The sequence below is a fragment of the Athene noctua genome, chromosome 5 (genome assembly GCF_965140245.1).
Source record: "Athene noctua chromosome 5, bAthNoc1.hap1.1, whole genome shotgun sequence".
Taxonomy (NCBI): Eukaryota; Metazoa; Chordata; class Aves; order Strigiformes; family Strigidae; genus Athene; species Athene noctua.
In genome coordinates, this window is record NC_134041.1 from 49,251,614 (window position 1) to 49,269,373 (window position 17,760).

At 39.5% G+C, this 17,760-nt stretch overlaps 1 protein-coding gene across 1 annotated transcript; it reads right to left on the bottom strand.

Annotated features, from left to right (window-relative positions):
• Window positions 1–3,715: 3,715 nt before the first annotated feature.
• On the bottom strand, window positions 3,716–17,108 carry CEP55 (centrosomal protein 55). Its single transcript, XM_074907464.1, has 8 exons — window positions 16,901–17,108; window positions 14,711–15,015; window positions 11,863–11,911; window positions 10,938–11,079; window positions 8,537–8,850; window positions 6,622–6,693; window positions 5,666–5,791; window positions 3,716–4,051 (listed from the first exon to the last, which is right to left on the bottom strand). The coding sequence occupies exons 1-8, from the start codon at window positions 17,081–17,083 to the stop codon at window positions 3,845–3,847; spliced, it is 1,398 nt and encodes a 465-aa protein (XP_074763565.1). The 5' UTR covers window positions 17,084–17,108; the 3' UTR covers window positions 3,716–3,844.
• Between the last annotated feature and the right edge of the window lie 652 nt (window positions 17,109–17,760).

Below are 17,760 nucleotides of genomic sequence, written 5' to 3' on the forward strand. Positions count from 1 at the left end.
TGGACATAACTCAGGCTACTGAAATTGTAAACACAAAATGCTTGAAATGACAAGATTCTCTGCCTTACAGAGAACTTACAGCTAAACCTTAGCATTAAGATCAGCTCATTAGGCACAAACCTTTCTTTCCTAAGTATAGCTAGAGAGAGGAACAACAGATCTTTTTCTTCATTTCCTTTTAGGATAAAAAATAATTTTCAGTCTTAGACTCCTTCTTAGCTTCTGAAGAGTAAAAGAAAAGCAGTGATATGATTTGCATGCTTTGAGTTGAAGTTTTATAGCTGGTTTTAGTCACTACTAAGTGAAGACAATATTTGTGGTTCTGACTTCAGAATAAGTCTTTTGGTGCACTAGAAGGCCATTGTGGTATTTTTCAATACATACCACACTGATTATGTGTATAAATTTATCAGTAAGGGTTTTTTGGGCTTAGGTCTACTATTTAGCAGGAAGGACTAAATGCAATTAAAGTTCAAAAGAGGTGCTGAAATGAACAAAACTTTTTAAAGATTATCACATTATCAACTTTATGAATCTCCCTCTACAGTACCAGCTTCTAATGAAAACGTTTTATGTTAATTTAAGAAAGCCTTAGAACTACTGAAGAGTGCTGACCTACAGCAGGCAAACTTATTTCATCTATAATACATAAAAGATCAGAACTTCCTTTTGCAGAAACTATGCCAAGTGTGCAACTGGGAATATAATACTAGCTGATTAATGTGTTGTTAAAAGACAACTAAAACTTCCAGAAGTAGTTTAATTAGAGATTAAAATTACTAGGCTGCAATGAAAAACATAGCTATCTTGAATTTAAAAGATGTTCATAAAGACAGACATGAAATTAAGAGAGTTTCCCTCGTAGCAAAACACTGAGATTCTGAAGCATAATTTCTGCTTTACTCATTATTTCATCTTATTTTTGGTCAGAAACCCTGGTGCAACTAAGCAAATTGTCAAAACACAAATATCAGCCTGAGACATGGTCAGTGAAATTGAAAAATGGACAGATAGTGGCTAATACAATAGATTTGGCAAAGATATTTCAGATATAAAGACAGTAACTGTCCCAATCCAGTATTGGGGAGGGTTCTTAAATGATCCTAAGAGCAAGATTAAGATGCAAACGTGATGCTGTACAACCTTGTAAGCTTTATTTTGCAAAATAAACCGATAATAGCAACAGGACAGAAGGAAGAAGAAAGAAGAATACCTAAGCAAGCAAACAAAAAGGAGAAGCAGCAGTATTAATTACTACCACTACAAGTCTAGCAGCGTCCCCTTGATCCAGTTCCGGTGCAGGCGATGGGGAGCGCTGACCCACGTGTCTAGCGGCAGAGCATCGGTCCGGGCCTGGTGCAGAGCAGGGGGGATCCCACAGGCGATGGAGAATCCTCTACAGGCGATGGGGGAATCCACTGGTAGGCGATAGGGAGGAATGCTGCTGGTCTGGACCCAGGGCAGGTGATGGAGAGAAAACCAGCAGGCGAAGGCGTTGGCACACGAGAGAGCTCATCAGATGAAAGCTTCAGCACACAAAAGCTAGAAGGGACAGCAGGCAGAGTTTGGCAGGCGGCAGCGAGAAAGCTCAATAGGATAAAGCTTCGGCAAGTGAAACTGAGAAGGCTCAGCAAGCGAGAGAACTTCAGAGAGCGATACACCAAAGGCACGCGAAAAACTACCACAAGTGAGAAGCCTCGCTAGAGAGGGGCACATAGCCCCTTTTATACAGTCCCCGCCATTAGTTCGCTGGTTGCCACTGGGCTCTTTTGCATATTCACCACCCGGTGTTCCCTCATGTGCGCCTGCCCTGATGTCCACAGCAGCTGTACCGAGGCGGGGGCGGCCATCGATGCCTTCAGCTTCTGCACGTTCCCCTCATCCCCCGGCCCAGCACACACGTGCAGCTTTTCTAGCTACGGGCAGATCTTGCCCTCCTGACAACGGGACATCGAGGCCCAGCCTATGAAATGGTGTGGGGCTGAAACAGAGAGCTGCCATCTTACACCACCCTGTGGCTTGGAGGGGGGGTAATGGTGTAACAGCAATGTTGAGACAAAATGGCTGACACAGTCCCTTACAATAACATTGAACATTTTCTTTCTGTCTCATGAACACTGGATTTAATCACCAACAGCATCACTTGATATAATAGTTACTGAAAACCAAGTTGGAACACACCCTCATATTTAATAAGGTTTAACCATCAGAAATTAGGGTGAACATCATGGGATAAATGTGTGCAGTTTTGCAGCAAAGCATGATGGAAAAAACCTGTTATTAGCTAGCAGTCAGAATCAGTATACCAGAGAAAGGATAGACCTTGGGTATTTCACTATCCTCAGCAAACCATAAACTAGTAAAAGAAGCAAATTTATCTTAACTAGCATATCTTTATAAGATTTCCTCACTTCATTAGGGAAAATAACACTGTGATTACAAATCCATAAGGCAGTTTTTTGCTAGTTTCTAACTTGTTGCAAGCATTTATTGCAAACTTGTTTCCATATTAATACCGAAATACAGTGACACTTCAAATGCACTAGAGCAATTTATTAAAAACTGCACTTTTAAACTGGGACATTTGTCAAATGTAACAGATTGAATAACTGACATCTACCTACTTTATCCTCTAAAATACAGGACCACAAACAACTTGAACATAATTCTATATCCAGACTTCAAAACTGGTCTGTGATATTGTTTGAAATACAAACTTTTCTCAGTACCAAAGTAGTTTGTATTTGCTAGGAAGTTTGTTTTCCCAATGATGTTTTGCGAGAAGAGCTTAAACCTTGGTCTGCATTTTTATATGAGCACTAAGTCACCTCTGACTGTGGTTCAGGAAGATAAGCTACCTGTGATTGATGTTTTCAACATGACTCTTAAGCACCAAAGATCTAACATGACCCTCCTGAGTTTTAGTGTATCAAGACGGTGTCCTGGTTTTAGCCAGGATAGAGTTAACTTTCCATGGGTTGATAGGGAGCACAGCTAGATGTCCCAATCCTAATCAATCATTGGAGTGTATATAGGCACACAGGGCTCTCTCTGGCCCACGAACTGGTGCCATCAGCGTGCTGCTGTGGAGGGCGGGGGAGGGGGGGGGGCAGTTACTGTGCTCAGTAAGCCACTGTTACATTTTACCCATTTTTTTGGACTCGCTCTTGTTACTGATGTTTTCTTGTTATATTTAGTAAATTAATTTATTTTTATTCAACCTACAAAATTTCTTCTTTTTGTCCCACCCCTATTTCACCATGGAGGGGGAAGGTGAACAGCTGGCCATGTGGCAAGGGGCTGTGGGCTGAGTTCAAGCCTCAACAAATGGTGATACATCACATATGTATGTGATACATACATGTATGTATACACTATACATACACATAGACCACGTATATATAAATATATATATAGTGCACCTACAAGGGCCAAAAATCTTTTGCAGCTATTACTGTTAGTTATGGTACAAGCACAATCATCGGGATTCACCAAGAACTGGACATGCCAAACATCAAAATAAAGTCTGACACAATAGGTGTGCTTTTACTGTTCTCATTTTTTATAGTGCAAAAAAAAAAAGTCAATAGGAATATTATCAAATAGTAAACTATTTCTAAAAATATTTTCATTTGCAACCAAAAATGCAGTAGCTGTTTTTTGCAAAAACAACAGGTAAAATATTTGAGGCCAAATAAATTACTATAAAGTTTTGTGGAACTGAATAATGAAACTAGTAGCCTTTTATACAACCTTCAGGAAAGGCCTTAAAAAGATCCTTTGCTGTTGTAGAAGACCATATTGACAGTGTGTATAAAGCAAATATAGTAAGTCCATTTGAAGCTCAAGCTGTACAAAAGTCAATATGTGCTAGTAATTCTCTGTGCTGGCTTGCTGGATACAGCACTTTACATCTGGGACACTCAAGAAAACTTTCATCAAGAAGGCTTGAATATTTTGGGGAAGGACTGCTGTCATACACAGTCAGCTTCTCTTCAAATACAGCTTGCAAATCTTCTTGTGGTTTCATACGTCCAGATTCCTGGAGTTTCTGGAAAAGGAGAAGCTTTAAGTGTTAGATTGGGGCATACATGCACTGATCAAATACTGGAGGAAAAAATATTAAGGTTTGATGGCCCACAAGCCTTGTTTGTGTTATGGCACTAAGGGTAGAATTTTAAAGATAGCTAAACACAGTTATGCTACTTGCATTAATAAGAGAGGGTCTGTTGTACAATTCTAACATCACATTTAAATTAGATTGCAGGTAGCTTTTCTGCAGGCTATTTAAGACAGGTTTCCCACAGTGTCTAATTGGGAATCCTTCCCCAGCCATCTTCCTAGCCACTCACACACGCTATCTTTCCTTAACAAAAATGATGCCTCAGTCGCTTCTACATAGGATGCTGCCTAGTTACCTTGCAAAAAACTCCGCTGCAATTCTCTCTTCTCCTGTTCCCATGCGTGAAGGCTGTCCCTAACTGTAAAAGGTACCCAGTTGTCCATTTGACAGCCACTCCTCCAGCTGTTTATCACAGAGAAACAAAGCCATAACTGCCCTGCTCTGCCTGGACTTCTGCTCTGCTCCCAGCAGAGAGGTTTTTCAGTGGCCTCCCCTGGCAGCAGCAGCAACTACAATCCTTAGCAAGTGAGGCTCTCCCAGGGGCAACACATGACTCAAGAACATTACCATCTCAGGATTCATTCCATTCCTTTCTTCGTTTGAAAAAATACTTCCAAGTTGCACACAACTGAAAGGAAGAGCAGTCTGGCAGTCACAGAAGAATTTCTCTCATCTGCAACTTGTTAGGAGCTTTTACATTTATCTTCTGTTAAAGTCACAGCAGCCCCAGACCTGATCTAATGAAGGACAGGCATGTCCGATTTCCCTTTTGAACCTCATTTAAGTCCAGAACTGCAGTTTTGACAATCCTATTCAGCTGTCACCTAATCTTACAAGATACCTTCCAGGAGTTCCTGAAGCACCAACAGTCAAAATGCATTTCTGCTCAAGACCAGGGCAATCCTGGATACAACACAGCAAAACAGATCAATGGCTTGTTTAATCTTTCCCTACAGATTTCTCCATTAAGTCTAGGGCTCAAATCTAGGTGGCTTTCTCTGGGTTTTTATAGTAAGAAGCAAACAGACCACAGTCCTCACAATACAACAAATGTCCTTTTTCATTGTAGTAGAGAGCTTGACTTTTTGGAAGTGAAAGACACAGGTTTTAATGACCCATCCATCCTGTATCAGATGGAGGTGGGGGAGAAATTCAACTTCTATATTTAAGGATTGTGTCTTGTTCACTAGCAGCAAGTCCGAGTAGAGAAGCAGTGCAGCTTTGTCATTGTGCAACGGACAAAACTGGGTAACACATTGTGATACAAAATACAGTTATGTTCCCTGCTCAGGAACCTGACTATTCGGGATCTCCTTCTGCAGTACTAGTTCTGTGCACGCTGTAGAGAAAAAATGACGCCTAGCTAGTTAATGTAGGCTTCTGCACCTTGGGGCCACATACCTAAAGGACATAAGGACTTACATTGAATATCTGATGACATTAGCGAAAGACTCACTAGCTTGAAATAAGATCCCAAAGTGAAAAATGTACATTTATGCAAAATCCCTGACTAAATTCACCTGCAAGTTATTGGGTACATACCAGAGGTTCCAGATGGGTTATTTGCTCCCTGGCCTTGCGCAGTTCCTTAAGAACTTTATTTAGCTGATGTTGCAAGTTCTGGCGATCAAGCTTTTCATTCTCAAAGTCTGTGGTGCATATCTGGATCTGGCAATCCCCCAAAGTGAAAATTGAAGCATTAAAGTCAGCATTGTTAAGGGGGGGGAAGAGAGAAGTGTTTCCCCTTCATATATTTAATGTAAGTTTTATTCTGCAATCATATCCTAAAATGGGATTTAAAAAATAATTATTTTTTTTTTTAAATAACTTGTTGCTTTTACTACAGTGAAATTTATATATGCCCAATTATTAAAATCTTTTCATTAGTAGAGGTAGAGTTTGATGTTAGTTTGGTTGGAGGGTATTTCAATATGTCTTGCCATCTTAAACTAAACATTTCATAGAAAATCATATACTTTGAGTTCTCACTAAAATGCCAGTTTCTACTCCAGGTTCTTTCTTGTAGCAAGATATTTTGGACAGAAACTGTGGGTAACACTGCATGCCCAAGTTTAACAAATAAATCAATAGTAATAACATCAATTAGACCTCTAAGAATGTACTTGGAAAAGATGGCAATGCAATTATTTGTGTAACTTTATCAAGAGTATATTGCAAAACTTCCAAGAACTGATTGGTTTTAGGATGTTTCCCATACCTGATCTAAGGATGTTCAGTTGAACAAGCGATTGTGGAGAAAACAGCATCAGGTTTAAATCACACCCTCTTAATTGTAAAAGGTTACAGACTTCCTCTTGGCAGGCATGTTAAAATTTTTAGAAGCATCGAGATTATTCACAGTTGAATATTCATGTCTAATAATATTAATACTCAGTATATTAAAGTAATATGAGTACATTCTTAAATTTGAAGTTAGTCTAGAAAGCCTTTATGCATAATACAGATAAGTATCAGCATCTTAGCATATAATTGGGTACCTGTTGTTCCAACAAAGCTATCCTAGTGTGTTCCTCCTGCTGTTTGAGCCATGATTTATGGAAAAGTTGCACCTACAAGGCAGAAAAACATTTGTAACAAATAACTTCCCTATACAACAGTTAATAAGCTTAATAAATAATGAATCTAAAAAGGGATGGAAGTAAACTTTTATATTCCAATGCCAATAGAAAATGTATGTGTATTATGCAACCCCAAACCCAATTCAAGTATCTCTACTTCCCTGGGCGAAGCCCCAGGGAAACATTATTGCACTGAGCAGGGGAAATGCAGGATGATGTTATAGTTTAAAAAAAAACAAAAACAAAAACAAACAACTTTCTTAGGATGCAGACAAAGATACACAGCACCTATGTTTGCACTAACAGGCCGTGATGTTAAAAAAACCCAAGCAATGCAACTTTTTTTTTTTAAATAGTTTAAGACTCAAAGTACTATACTATAATGGATTAAGTAAATGCATACATAAAAATATCCTCCATTATCAGCATGTATCAATTTTTATAGTGAATGCTGTTGTTCACTTTTAATTATTATTATTGTTAACCAGTGAGAACCAGCCTGTATTTAGCTAAACTGTTATTCTGGTTTTAGCCTACTTTCATTCATAGTAAATTTTATTCTCATATTTCAAATCTCTGTTCTACATTGCTTTGGCTTTGACCTCAAACTTGAAGCAAGTCTATCTTATTTGGATATCCTGAGGACAGTCCTTCAAGGACTTTCTAGTTTCTCTTCAGCAGATATGTGGTCATGATTTCACATCCAGAAGAAGAAACAACAGATTTTTTAAATTTTTTTTTTTGTTAGCATCACCATGCTGATAGGAATATTCCAAGACACCACTGTAATTCTCCATGTAGGGGAAGTGGCAAAGTCCTCATAAGTATTCCAAACAAAAGGAGGTAAGCACTGAATATTTTTAGATACAAACATATAGCACATCGATGTCTTCCTGTCTCTGATCAGCCAGAGTGGAGTTCAAGTCACTGGGCTCAAAAAAAAGAAGGAAGAATTAAGAACACCACATATGAACAGCATTATTTCACTGAAGTGATCAAGGTAACTCTGGAAGATGGGCAAGACCTGCAAACAATTAGAATCTGATGCAAAAGCAACAGAACAGATCTGGCAACAGCACAAACCATGCACATTGAACAGCCTGCCTGACAGGGACTTTTTAGGCTTCATAGGGTATTACAGAACTCTTCTCAGTGGTTTCTACCATAGCCATCTTCAAGACAGTGACAACCTGAGGTCCATCCCTTCTCTTGCTTATCTGACTGTTGCTTTCTAGTACTCAGGTGTGCCTGCATAGTTCTTATCCATGGCATCACACAGAGAACCAAATGCAGCAACTTATCTGAATGGAAAAACAAACAAACCCCAGCTTCATGACCACACTGGCTGGCTGGGGGCACTATCCAGGGACACTTCCACAGGCTGCTTATCCAGTAAGTTTGAAACTACAAGCCCACATGTGTATTTGTGGCAGCCAGGTGACAGCAAATATCAGTGATATTCCACAGTTAGGACCACATGATAAAATAGCCTGTATGGACTTGAATTTTTACCTTTCCTGTTCTCGTTTACTATCTCCAGGATGAGAATCAATTAGCTATTCTCTCACTTCTCCCTCTTGTGTCCCACAAGACCAGGGAAATAAGTAAACAACAAGTTCCTTGTTTAAACAAGGAAATTTCACAAAAATTTGGATTTTGATTCCAACCAATATATTAAAGAAAGAATTCAGTTTTAACCACAAGGACATGAGTCTCAATGTATTTATGGAAGTTACCAGAGCAAGTGAGTGATGGTCCATTCTGATTAAGCATGACTTCTCAGCTCCCTTGATTCTTTGGCAACGATCTTAAAGCTCCAAATGCATCCACATACCTGACATAAAAGATCTTCAGACTTTTTCTTTTCTTCTCTGAGCTGTCCTTTAATAGTTTCGTTTTCTTGTTTTAGTCTCTGTACTTTCTCTTCTTTAATTTTGTTTTCATTTTCTAGAGTCTTCACTTCAGCAACCTGTTGCGACTGCAATAAGGCATTTAATCTTGTTATTTCTTGTGCTTCTTCATACTTCCTTTTGAATTCATTAAGTTCAGATCTCAGCTGGGTTACAGTGCATCTTTCAGTCTCAAGATCACTCTTAGCAGTTCGTAACAGCTGGTCATAATATTTTTGCTTTTCATCTTGTAGATGACCTTAATGAGTCAGAAATAATTGAGACAGCAATGTGAGGAGGAAAAAAAAAATTACTTGATCATAACACCAAATCCTTGACAGCATTTTAAGGCATATTGACAGACACTGACTTTCTAGGCTATTACGCAGCTCAGATTAGCACCAAACTTTAGTTAAAACAGCTTTCAATACTTCTAATGCAGTAAAATCTCCTTCCCAATATAGTTACTGGAAAACTGCAACTTGGCTTGTATATAGTATTCTCTGCTACAGTCTCTTCCTTCACTAACTCTTATAGCAATATTACATTCTTTGTCCTGGCTACACAAGCCCTGTGACCCACACATAGTTCTTAAGCGACCTCATACATTATACTGACACCTGGAAATCAAGGCCCAAAGACACTAGATTCTCACTTCCAGATTTAGGCTCCTTAGTCAGGGTTCTGGCATTACTCCCTGCCTAGAGTTACCCTGGGGATCTGATGGGCTCTATTTCAGCACTGTTGACCAAAGTCGTATCATCCATTGCATTTTGCAGACCATCTTCTTCAAAATGTATGCTATCATTTACTTCTAAATTGCAAATAGAAGGGACTAGGATAGGGTTTTTTGATAACAAATGCCTGCTTCTTGGCTAGTGACTGTTACTTAAACCAGAGTTTGAAAAATTTCTGCTTGTTGCCCCAAGAAGTTTAGAAAGTAGGAAGAAAAAGAGACAGTCTGTGGAAATTCAGTAGTCATGAAAAATATACCTAGAAGCAGAACAAGGAATGCAGAATTTCACAGGCTTTGCTGATTTTTGGCACTGTAAATTTCTTGACTTTGATACTTTTCCTACTGAAGCCTTCCCTTCATTCTTCAAAATATAATTTACTAGGGAGAGTTTTTTGCTTGGCTGTTCTCCCTCCCCTCAACTATGAACTAAGCCTTACCTTCTTGTTAACAGTACTCCATTGTTGAGAGTTCAGGTAGTGAGATCCTCAGAGATACACCAAATTTTTCCTTGGAAAAAGTTGTCTTACCTACTTTCAACTTGTATAGCTAGGTTCTTAGAAACATGAATTTCTGCTACTGCCTAGCTGCTTGAAGAGAGGAACTTTCTTATACCCTTATTCCTAGTCTCCCAGCTGCTCTGATGACAAGACTTTGACTGCAGTAACTGAGTTACATTTCCTGGTGAGCTACTTCAGTCTGCCTCTCCCTAAATTACTGTTCACAGATTTCTAAACAGCACCAAAACTATGATGATGTTTAAGTTTTCCATAAAGATTCAAACAGTAATACAGAAACCAAGGCACTGCACATGAATTACTAAGTGGCAAGTATCTGTGGACATACTCTTACTCCAGATCATACTAGTTCCATTTAATGAATTTACCTCACAGATCAGTTGCAGCATATACAAAATTAATAATTTGATAATAAGAAAAGCAGGCCAATTTCTTCTGGTTCTTCTGTTCAATGTGATTTTAATTTTATTTCACATGCTGGTCAAGCACAACTCAAGTCAATCTGAATGCGGGCTATGGAGAGGGTGCTCATTGTTGAGCAACTGCATAGCACGGAAGTGAGCTAGAGGTGGCCAGATCCATATTGTGAAACACTGTTTTGAATAGGTGCCAAAACATATCACAGGTTTTCATGCCCTGTAACAACTGTTCAGGTTGAGTAAAGAATGTGGCAGTCTTGAGTCATTTTTATAATATTTATTTTGAAAAAAAGTAAATTTAAAAAACCCGATCCACACCTAGCTAATAAATCTCTAATGCTTCCATTATGTAGGTTGAAAGTGTACTTTGAAGGATGGGAGACACATGTATTTGCCTTGCCACTTTCCACAAACAGAGAGGTTGCTAATAGAGTGTCAAGACTGTTAAAAACCATCTTTGAAGTAGATAAGAACATGAAATGCTGTTGATGAGTAACATAGCTAGATAACAGGAAGCAAAGAAATTTTACTTAATGAAATTCTACCATTAAGAAACCAAAATGTTGAGAAGAAAGCCTTGATTTTGTTTAGTTGTGCTATAATTTCTTTTCAGAAAACTTATTCTATAGATAATTATGGTTTGGGTCACTTGTGGGGAAAAAAATAAAGTCAGTACCTTCTGAACTGAATTCTTTAGATTCTCCTTGGCTAACTATTTCTGATTTCTGTTCCAGCTCAAAGATCCTTCCAAGCAGTCCCCTGACATACGCTTCACGTTGCTGGTCATACAGCAGCCACTGTTGGTTTTTCTCAAGAGCCTTCGTGAAAAGGAACAGAACAACAAAAAAGGCTCTGGTAATTTATCAGATTTTAAAAGTATTGGTCTTATTTCTTAAAAGTGTTAAAAGTTATATATTATACAGTTTAAAGATAAGGTAGTTAATTCTGCTACAAATCACAGTAATCTCTGTACAATAAATAAAACCCATATTTATTTGGAAAGGTAAGTCAGCTGGTTGAGCATAACTTAAAATTGCAGCAATATTAAATACTGATCGATTTACTACTTGGAATGGGAAAACATCTTAAAAGGCTTTCATGAGTCATGCTCAGATTATGAAGAATTAACCTTTCAATCTCAAGTGTAAAGTAAAATATAAATCTTGAAAATTTAATAGACTAAAACTGTATCATTGAAACTTAAAGTTTGGAAGAACAAGGACATGGATTTTATATCCAACTGGATCACATTCAGGTTGGAAGGGACCTCAGGAGGTTCTTAATCCAACCTCATTCTATCCCAGGCAGTGTCAGCTCTGAGGTCAGATCAGGTTCCTTGGGGCTTCTGCTTTGTCAGCAACCACTTTTTTCTGATGTTCCAAGCAAGGTTTTTCCAAAGATAATGGAAATACTGTCCTTTTTTTCCCCAAGTCTTTTTATTTAAATTATCTTGTCACAAAATAGTTCTAGATACTATATTTTAGAGGGAAACATGCCATCTGAGGTCCCATGCTATCAAAAAACACATATAGTGATTATTTACATTTTTATGCATCTTGATACAGATGATTTGTACTTGCAATGTTGTACAGGAAACTTACATCTTTCAGTTGTTTTTCAACTTCATAAAGATTAGTTGGTGAGCCAGTGCTGTTTGTTACAGCTTCCTGCAGACAAAGAACAACCTGTTAAGTGTTCTTTAAAACAGATGGCTGAAACAGTAAAGCTAGTCCTGTATAACTATTAATCTCACATAAATAGCATAAGAATATTTTTTAAATGGAAAACAGATGCATACATGTGCCTCGTGTTTAAAGATCTTTACAGTCTTTTCTTAAAAAAAACCAAACCCTAAGTACATAGAAAACCATTTCATAGATTTAAAATAAAATCTCCTGCAAGATACAGGACAGAGATTTAAATTTCATTTATTCCATAACCCTGCAATTCATAGTTAAATTAAAACACTTCTTAAGAAGACTACCATGTGTTTTCTGCTGAACTGCTATCTTGGAAGACCTGAAGAGTACAGAAGAGCTTCTGAAAAATGAAGCTATTTAGGGCATTACTTAAATACACACACAAAAAAAAGTGTTCCTTCCATTTGCATACCCTCATACCAGTTTGATAATAAGCCAGAGCTATAGGAGTTGTTGGGGAAAGCTAGATACCTTGTCAACTTCATTGGGGTAACACGAGGATTATAAACATCTGGGAAACCATGCCAGCCTGTCTGAAACCATCAAGACATACTGCCTGATTTTCTGAGACCAAATCCACAGTAAAGTGCTTAAAGTATGAATTGGAGAGTTCTTTAGACCCATCTAGAAACTAGAAAGCAGTTAAAAAGTCACTGCATTATAGAAAAAAAATTTTTGAATTTGTGTAAATAAAAGTCGGTGGAAAATTTAAGCAGAAAAAAAAAATGTAGATTACTAGCCAAATACAAGCTAACTTTTTCCAGTTTTGCAATGATTTTTGGAACATGACTTACAACAAGCTTTATAACTGAAAAAATACAGAACTGTGAAATTATTAAACTTTAGCACTTCCTAATAGAAATAGGATTTACAGAATCATCTAGGTTGGAAAAGACCTTGAAGATCATCTAGTCCAACCATTAACCTAACCCTGACAGTTCTCAACTACACCATATCTTTAAGCGCTGTTGATCCTACTCTTAAACCCCTCCAGGGATGGGGACTCCACCACCTCCCTGGGCAGCCCATTCCAACGCCCAACAACCCATTCGATAAACAAATACTTCACAATATCCAGTCTAAACCTTCCCTGGCCCAACTTGAGGCCATTCCCTCTTGTCCTATCGCTTGTTACTTTGTTAACAAGACTCCTCTCCAGCTCTCTGCAACCTCCTTTCAGGGAGCTGTAGAGGGCGATGAGGTCTCCCCTCAGCCTCCTCTTCTCCAGACTAAACACCCCCAGTTCCCTCAGCCGCTCCCCGTACGACCTGTGCTCCAGACCCTGCAACAGCTCCGTTGCCCTTCTCTGGACACGCTCGAGTCATTCAATGTCCTTTTTGTAGTGAGGGGCCCAAAACTGAACACAGGAATCGAGGTGCGGCCTCACCAGTGCCGAGGACAGGGGTCAGATCCCTTCCCTGTCCCTGCTGGCCACGCTATTTCTGATGCAAGCCAGGATGCCATTGGCCACCTTTGCCACCTGGGCACATTTAGAGACACTATAATTGCTCAAGGTTCCTATTGCTATAGTACTTTAGAACTCCACCTCAGTGAAAACTTTCTCAAAATTGTTCTACAACTGTTGTTTCTATTTCAGAGTATACCTGCTGCTCATATGCCACCTAGCAGTTTCAAGCAGCATTGCTAGACTTGCTTTCAAGTTTTTCAAGACATCCAGTCAAGCATCAGTCACATTTTGTTGTCCTCTGCTGATAAATCAGTAAAAAATTTAAAAGAAAATTCTGGTTTTAAACTAAAAGATACTTTGGTGGTTAACTGACAAAAATATCATGGAAATCTTTAACATACATTTTAAATTCTCTAACAAAACTCAAAGTCTCTTGAAATTGAAAATAAACACGTTGCATTTAAAGTGGTATTTCCAAAGATACTGCATTATTAGAAGCTAAATGTATGATCATTGATAATTAGTAGATTTTTTGCTATAAAACTGAATTTCTAGAAATTACTAAATTTCTGTGTAGAATGTGGGGAACCAGCACCATCTGCAGGTCAAAAGCTGGAAAAGATTTACAGGCACCTACTTTTAGCCAACAACTTTCCTGTGCTCATTGTTGAGATACTACTGAATTTTCATAGAACGTTAGGCAGGGGTGGAAAAACAACTGTAGAACACTAAACGCACTTGTAAAAGCTGCCAAGTACCTGGCACCATAACTATTAGCCACTTTAAATGAGAAGCAACTTATTATTCCTGTCCTGTCTTCTGTCACATTTACTGTATTTACAGTGTCTGATGCCATGTAAAGTACAGGCAACTAGTTTCAACAACCTAGGAGCAAATGAGGATTCCTAAGGCAAGGGAGCAGAAAGATATTCCCATGACTAAAGGTGAATTAGATGAGGAGCTTAGTTTGTCTTTTTTCATGTGCCGTGTGTCTTTTACTGGTGCCTTCTCATTCTGTGTAATCACTGAGTACACAAACCCGAGAAGGGCATAGTATCTGCTTAAGCAACAGCAGATCATTACATGTAGTACCACTAGTTATACCACCTGCATGTGAGCTTGAAAAAGGGACCTTACACACAGCATTAGAGAATTCTCTCCCCAGCTGTGTTGCCTGTAGTTGTGCTCCCTGACAGTTCTTCATTTAGCATTCAATCTGGATAGCATCTCTTCATACAAGAATATTTCAGCACACAATGCAACTTGTAAGAAAATTAAAAATCCATCCTATTTGTAACAGATATTGGTGCTCAGTGGGTTATACCTGGAATTTGCAATTACAATGTTTCTTCAGTGCTTACCTGGGATACCTGAGAAGTGCTGGCTCTGTTTTCAATCTCATAACATTTTGCAGTAACAGTGGATGAATTACATTTTAATTGGTTCACTACTTCTGATAGAGGACAAAGCAACCGTTCTCTCCTTTCTGCTTCCTTCTTTTTTTCCTCTAATTCAGTTTGTAGTAAGGAGACTTCACTATTCTTGTTTTTGGACCTAAGCTTCTCTTTCAGGTTTTGGATTTCTTTGTCCTTCTCTCCAATAAGATGGTTGTGTTTTTCTTTTTCTTTTTCAAGAGAGAGTATTTTCTAAATGAAACAGAATAAAAAAGTGACACAAATGAATAAGCATCAGTCTATGCAACAAATGTGTTAGCAAGTTTACAACGGTTTGAGAAGATACTCACTTTGAAAGGTTCTCTCTTAGCCTTTAATTAGCTGAGAATATTACTGTTTACTCAAAACAGACAATACTGCAGTGATCATCACAATACTACAGTGATCATCTGAAATATTTCAAGTGATAGTAAAAAGTCTGAAGCAGATGAAACAAGGAAAGAGTGCAAAGATCCAAATTTCACAGAGTTGGTAGATTCTCAGTTTTGTATGTGAATACAGATCACTACAGGATATGAACCTTAAAAACACAAGCAGTACAAGAACTCAAACTCTTCCAGTGAAGACATTGGCAGTACATTTCCTAGAGTTGGTTAGTATATTTAGTAGCTTTTGAGAAGCAGAAGAGCCTTCTTGCAACTAAATGACATCAAGTTACAAAAGAGTTATAATAAAGCATTCTGGTGAAGAATCCTGTTTTCTAAATTATCTGGTCTTTTAGTTTCAAAATGTGCTTTAGTAGGTATTTTCAACAGGCACTCCCTTTTCGGTAGGCCTCTGGCACAGGTAATTATTACACAGCATTAGTACTGCATCTGAGATACCTTGAGGGTCTATGTAAATTTCTGTTACGATAACATTTCATTTGAATGAAGTGAGAAAGGTTGATGTTGAAATCCTACAAGTTGACATCAAGTCATTAGAAAATGACAGAGAAACTGGAAAAAAATGAATGTTAGAGAGCCTCATTTAAGGAGTGGTTGAAGACCACACAGTGCTCACTAGAAATACTGACAGCGGATAGTACCTAGTATATATAAACATGCCTGTGATTTTCCACCTGTAAACTAGGAACCCAACATCAAGTAGCCAACACTGAGCAAGCAGCAAACTCCACCAGACACAGCAAATACACTAAGGAATTTAGCCACAACAGTACAAGAGCTGCCTAGCTATAGCTGGTACTTGGGTTAGCACTTCTGTACTGACATTGTAGAACAGACACATGAAAAGCCTTATTGTCAAAAGAAGTAGCCTAGAAATATTAGTGTGACTAGTCTCCATTAGCTGTATCCTTTGAAAGAGTCCATGTAAGTCCTGGGAAGCCTGACAGTAGGTGACTTGATCACATACTAAGGCTTGAACTTCTGCAACCACAAGTTTACCTTGACTGGACTACAAGGCATGAAAATTGCAGTGTTGGGGTTTCTGCTCTTTGGTTGTAATAGAAGAATAATGTGGTGAACTGATTATGGTTTTATTTACCTATAGCTGAGGGGGAGCTTGAGAATATAGTTCAGGCAAATAGCGCTTTTTCACATGTTCTTTGGCAATTGTTTGTAAACAATGTTCTTCACAGGCATCATTCAAAATAATTCCCTGGGACCAACTGTTCCAAACAGTTGGACATGTGAGGACAGGTCTTAACAGACTAACTGGCATCTCTGGCCTCAGGTCTTTGTATTTAACAGCCTTGTCAGATGGTTGTAATTTATTAGTTCAGTCATGATTGAAAAACGTTTGAGAACAAAAATGCCAGACTAGTTTGAGAACAAAAATGCCAGACTAGTTTGAGAACAAAAATGCCAGACTAGTTTGAGAACAAAAATGCCAGACTAGTTTGAGAACAAAAATGCCAGACTAGTTTGAGAACAAAAATGCCAGACTAGTTTGAGAACAAAAATGCCAGACTAGTTTGAGAACAAAAATGCCAGACTAGTGACACAGTAGTAACAAACTAAATTTTAAGAGGAAAGATTAGCATCTGGCTTACAAAGTCAGACATACTCAGAGTCGTGTTAACTGTGTACAATTAGGACGTCACAAACATTAGCTCGAGTAGAAACATTCACCTCACCTCTAGGAGTCCGTTCCTTTCCGGATCAGTCATTTTGGTTTTCCCTTTAACGACTTCCTCCATCGATTTTCTCAGGGCAGCGTTCTCCTGCTTATACTTCTCGAGATCACTCTCGGATCTGGAGCTACCCGACTTTAAGCCCCACTTACCAATAATTATCTCTTTAGCGGTCTTAGAATTCATCTTTAAGCACCTATAAAAAATAAAGGTAGCGTTATGGAAGAGCAATCCCTTCTACCAGGCAGGACATAACTCCTGACACAGCTTCAGTCAAGCACGGGCAGGGCAAAGCTCCCCGGCTCCTGCTGGCGGCTCTCGGACGGCGGCGAGGAGCGAACGGGCCTGTGAACACACTGAGCCACGGCGAGGCGGGCGATCTGTAACCCGCGGCGAGCGACAGCTGCGGCTCGAGCCGGCCCCGGCCCACACCCGCTTCCGGGAGTTTGAATCCCGCGGCTCCGGGACCGTCACTTCCGCCCGGACCGCCTCACAGCCGAACCCAGGGCTACGGCGTCGCCGATGGGCCAGACAGGCGGGGGAGGAGTCAGAGAACGCTTCCGCGAAGACAGTGTCTAGAGGGAGCTGGGCCGGCGGGCGGGGCGAGAGGGCCGCGAGCTGCCCGATGTTAACGACTGGCGCAGCCCCGCCGGTTTCTCCACGGGATGCCTGAGAGGAGGCTCCCCATTGGCTGGCTGGGAGGCCGCGTGACCTGTCTAGCCAATGCCATGGGGCCTTTCTTCGCGGCGCCCCGTTTTTCTGCTCCGGCACCCCTGTGAGGCGGGGGCTGTCCCATCCCGCCCAGGGGGGCTGGGCCCTTCAGAGCAGGCTCGGGCGGTGTTTGTGTCCCCGTTATGACCCCA

Excerpts from the sequence above, each read along its gene's own strand:
- CEP55 (XM_074907464.1), bottom strand. The coding sequence starts at position 17,083 with ATGAATTCTAAGACCGCTAAAGAGATAATTATTGGTAAGTGGGGCTTA. Across the intron at positions 11,080-11,862 it reads TTGAAAAACAACTGAAAGAT|GCTCTTGAGAAAAACCAACA; the intron begins GTAAGTTTCCTG and ends CTTTTCACGAAG. Across the intron at positions 6,694-8,536 it reads CTGAAGATCTTTTATGTCAG|GTGCAACTTTTCCATAAATC; the intron begins GTATGTGGATGC and ends TCTGCCTTGTAG.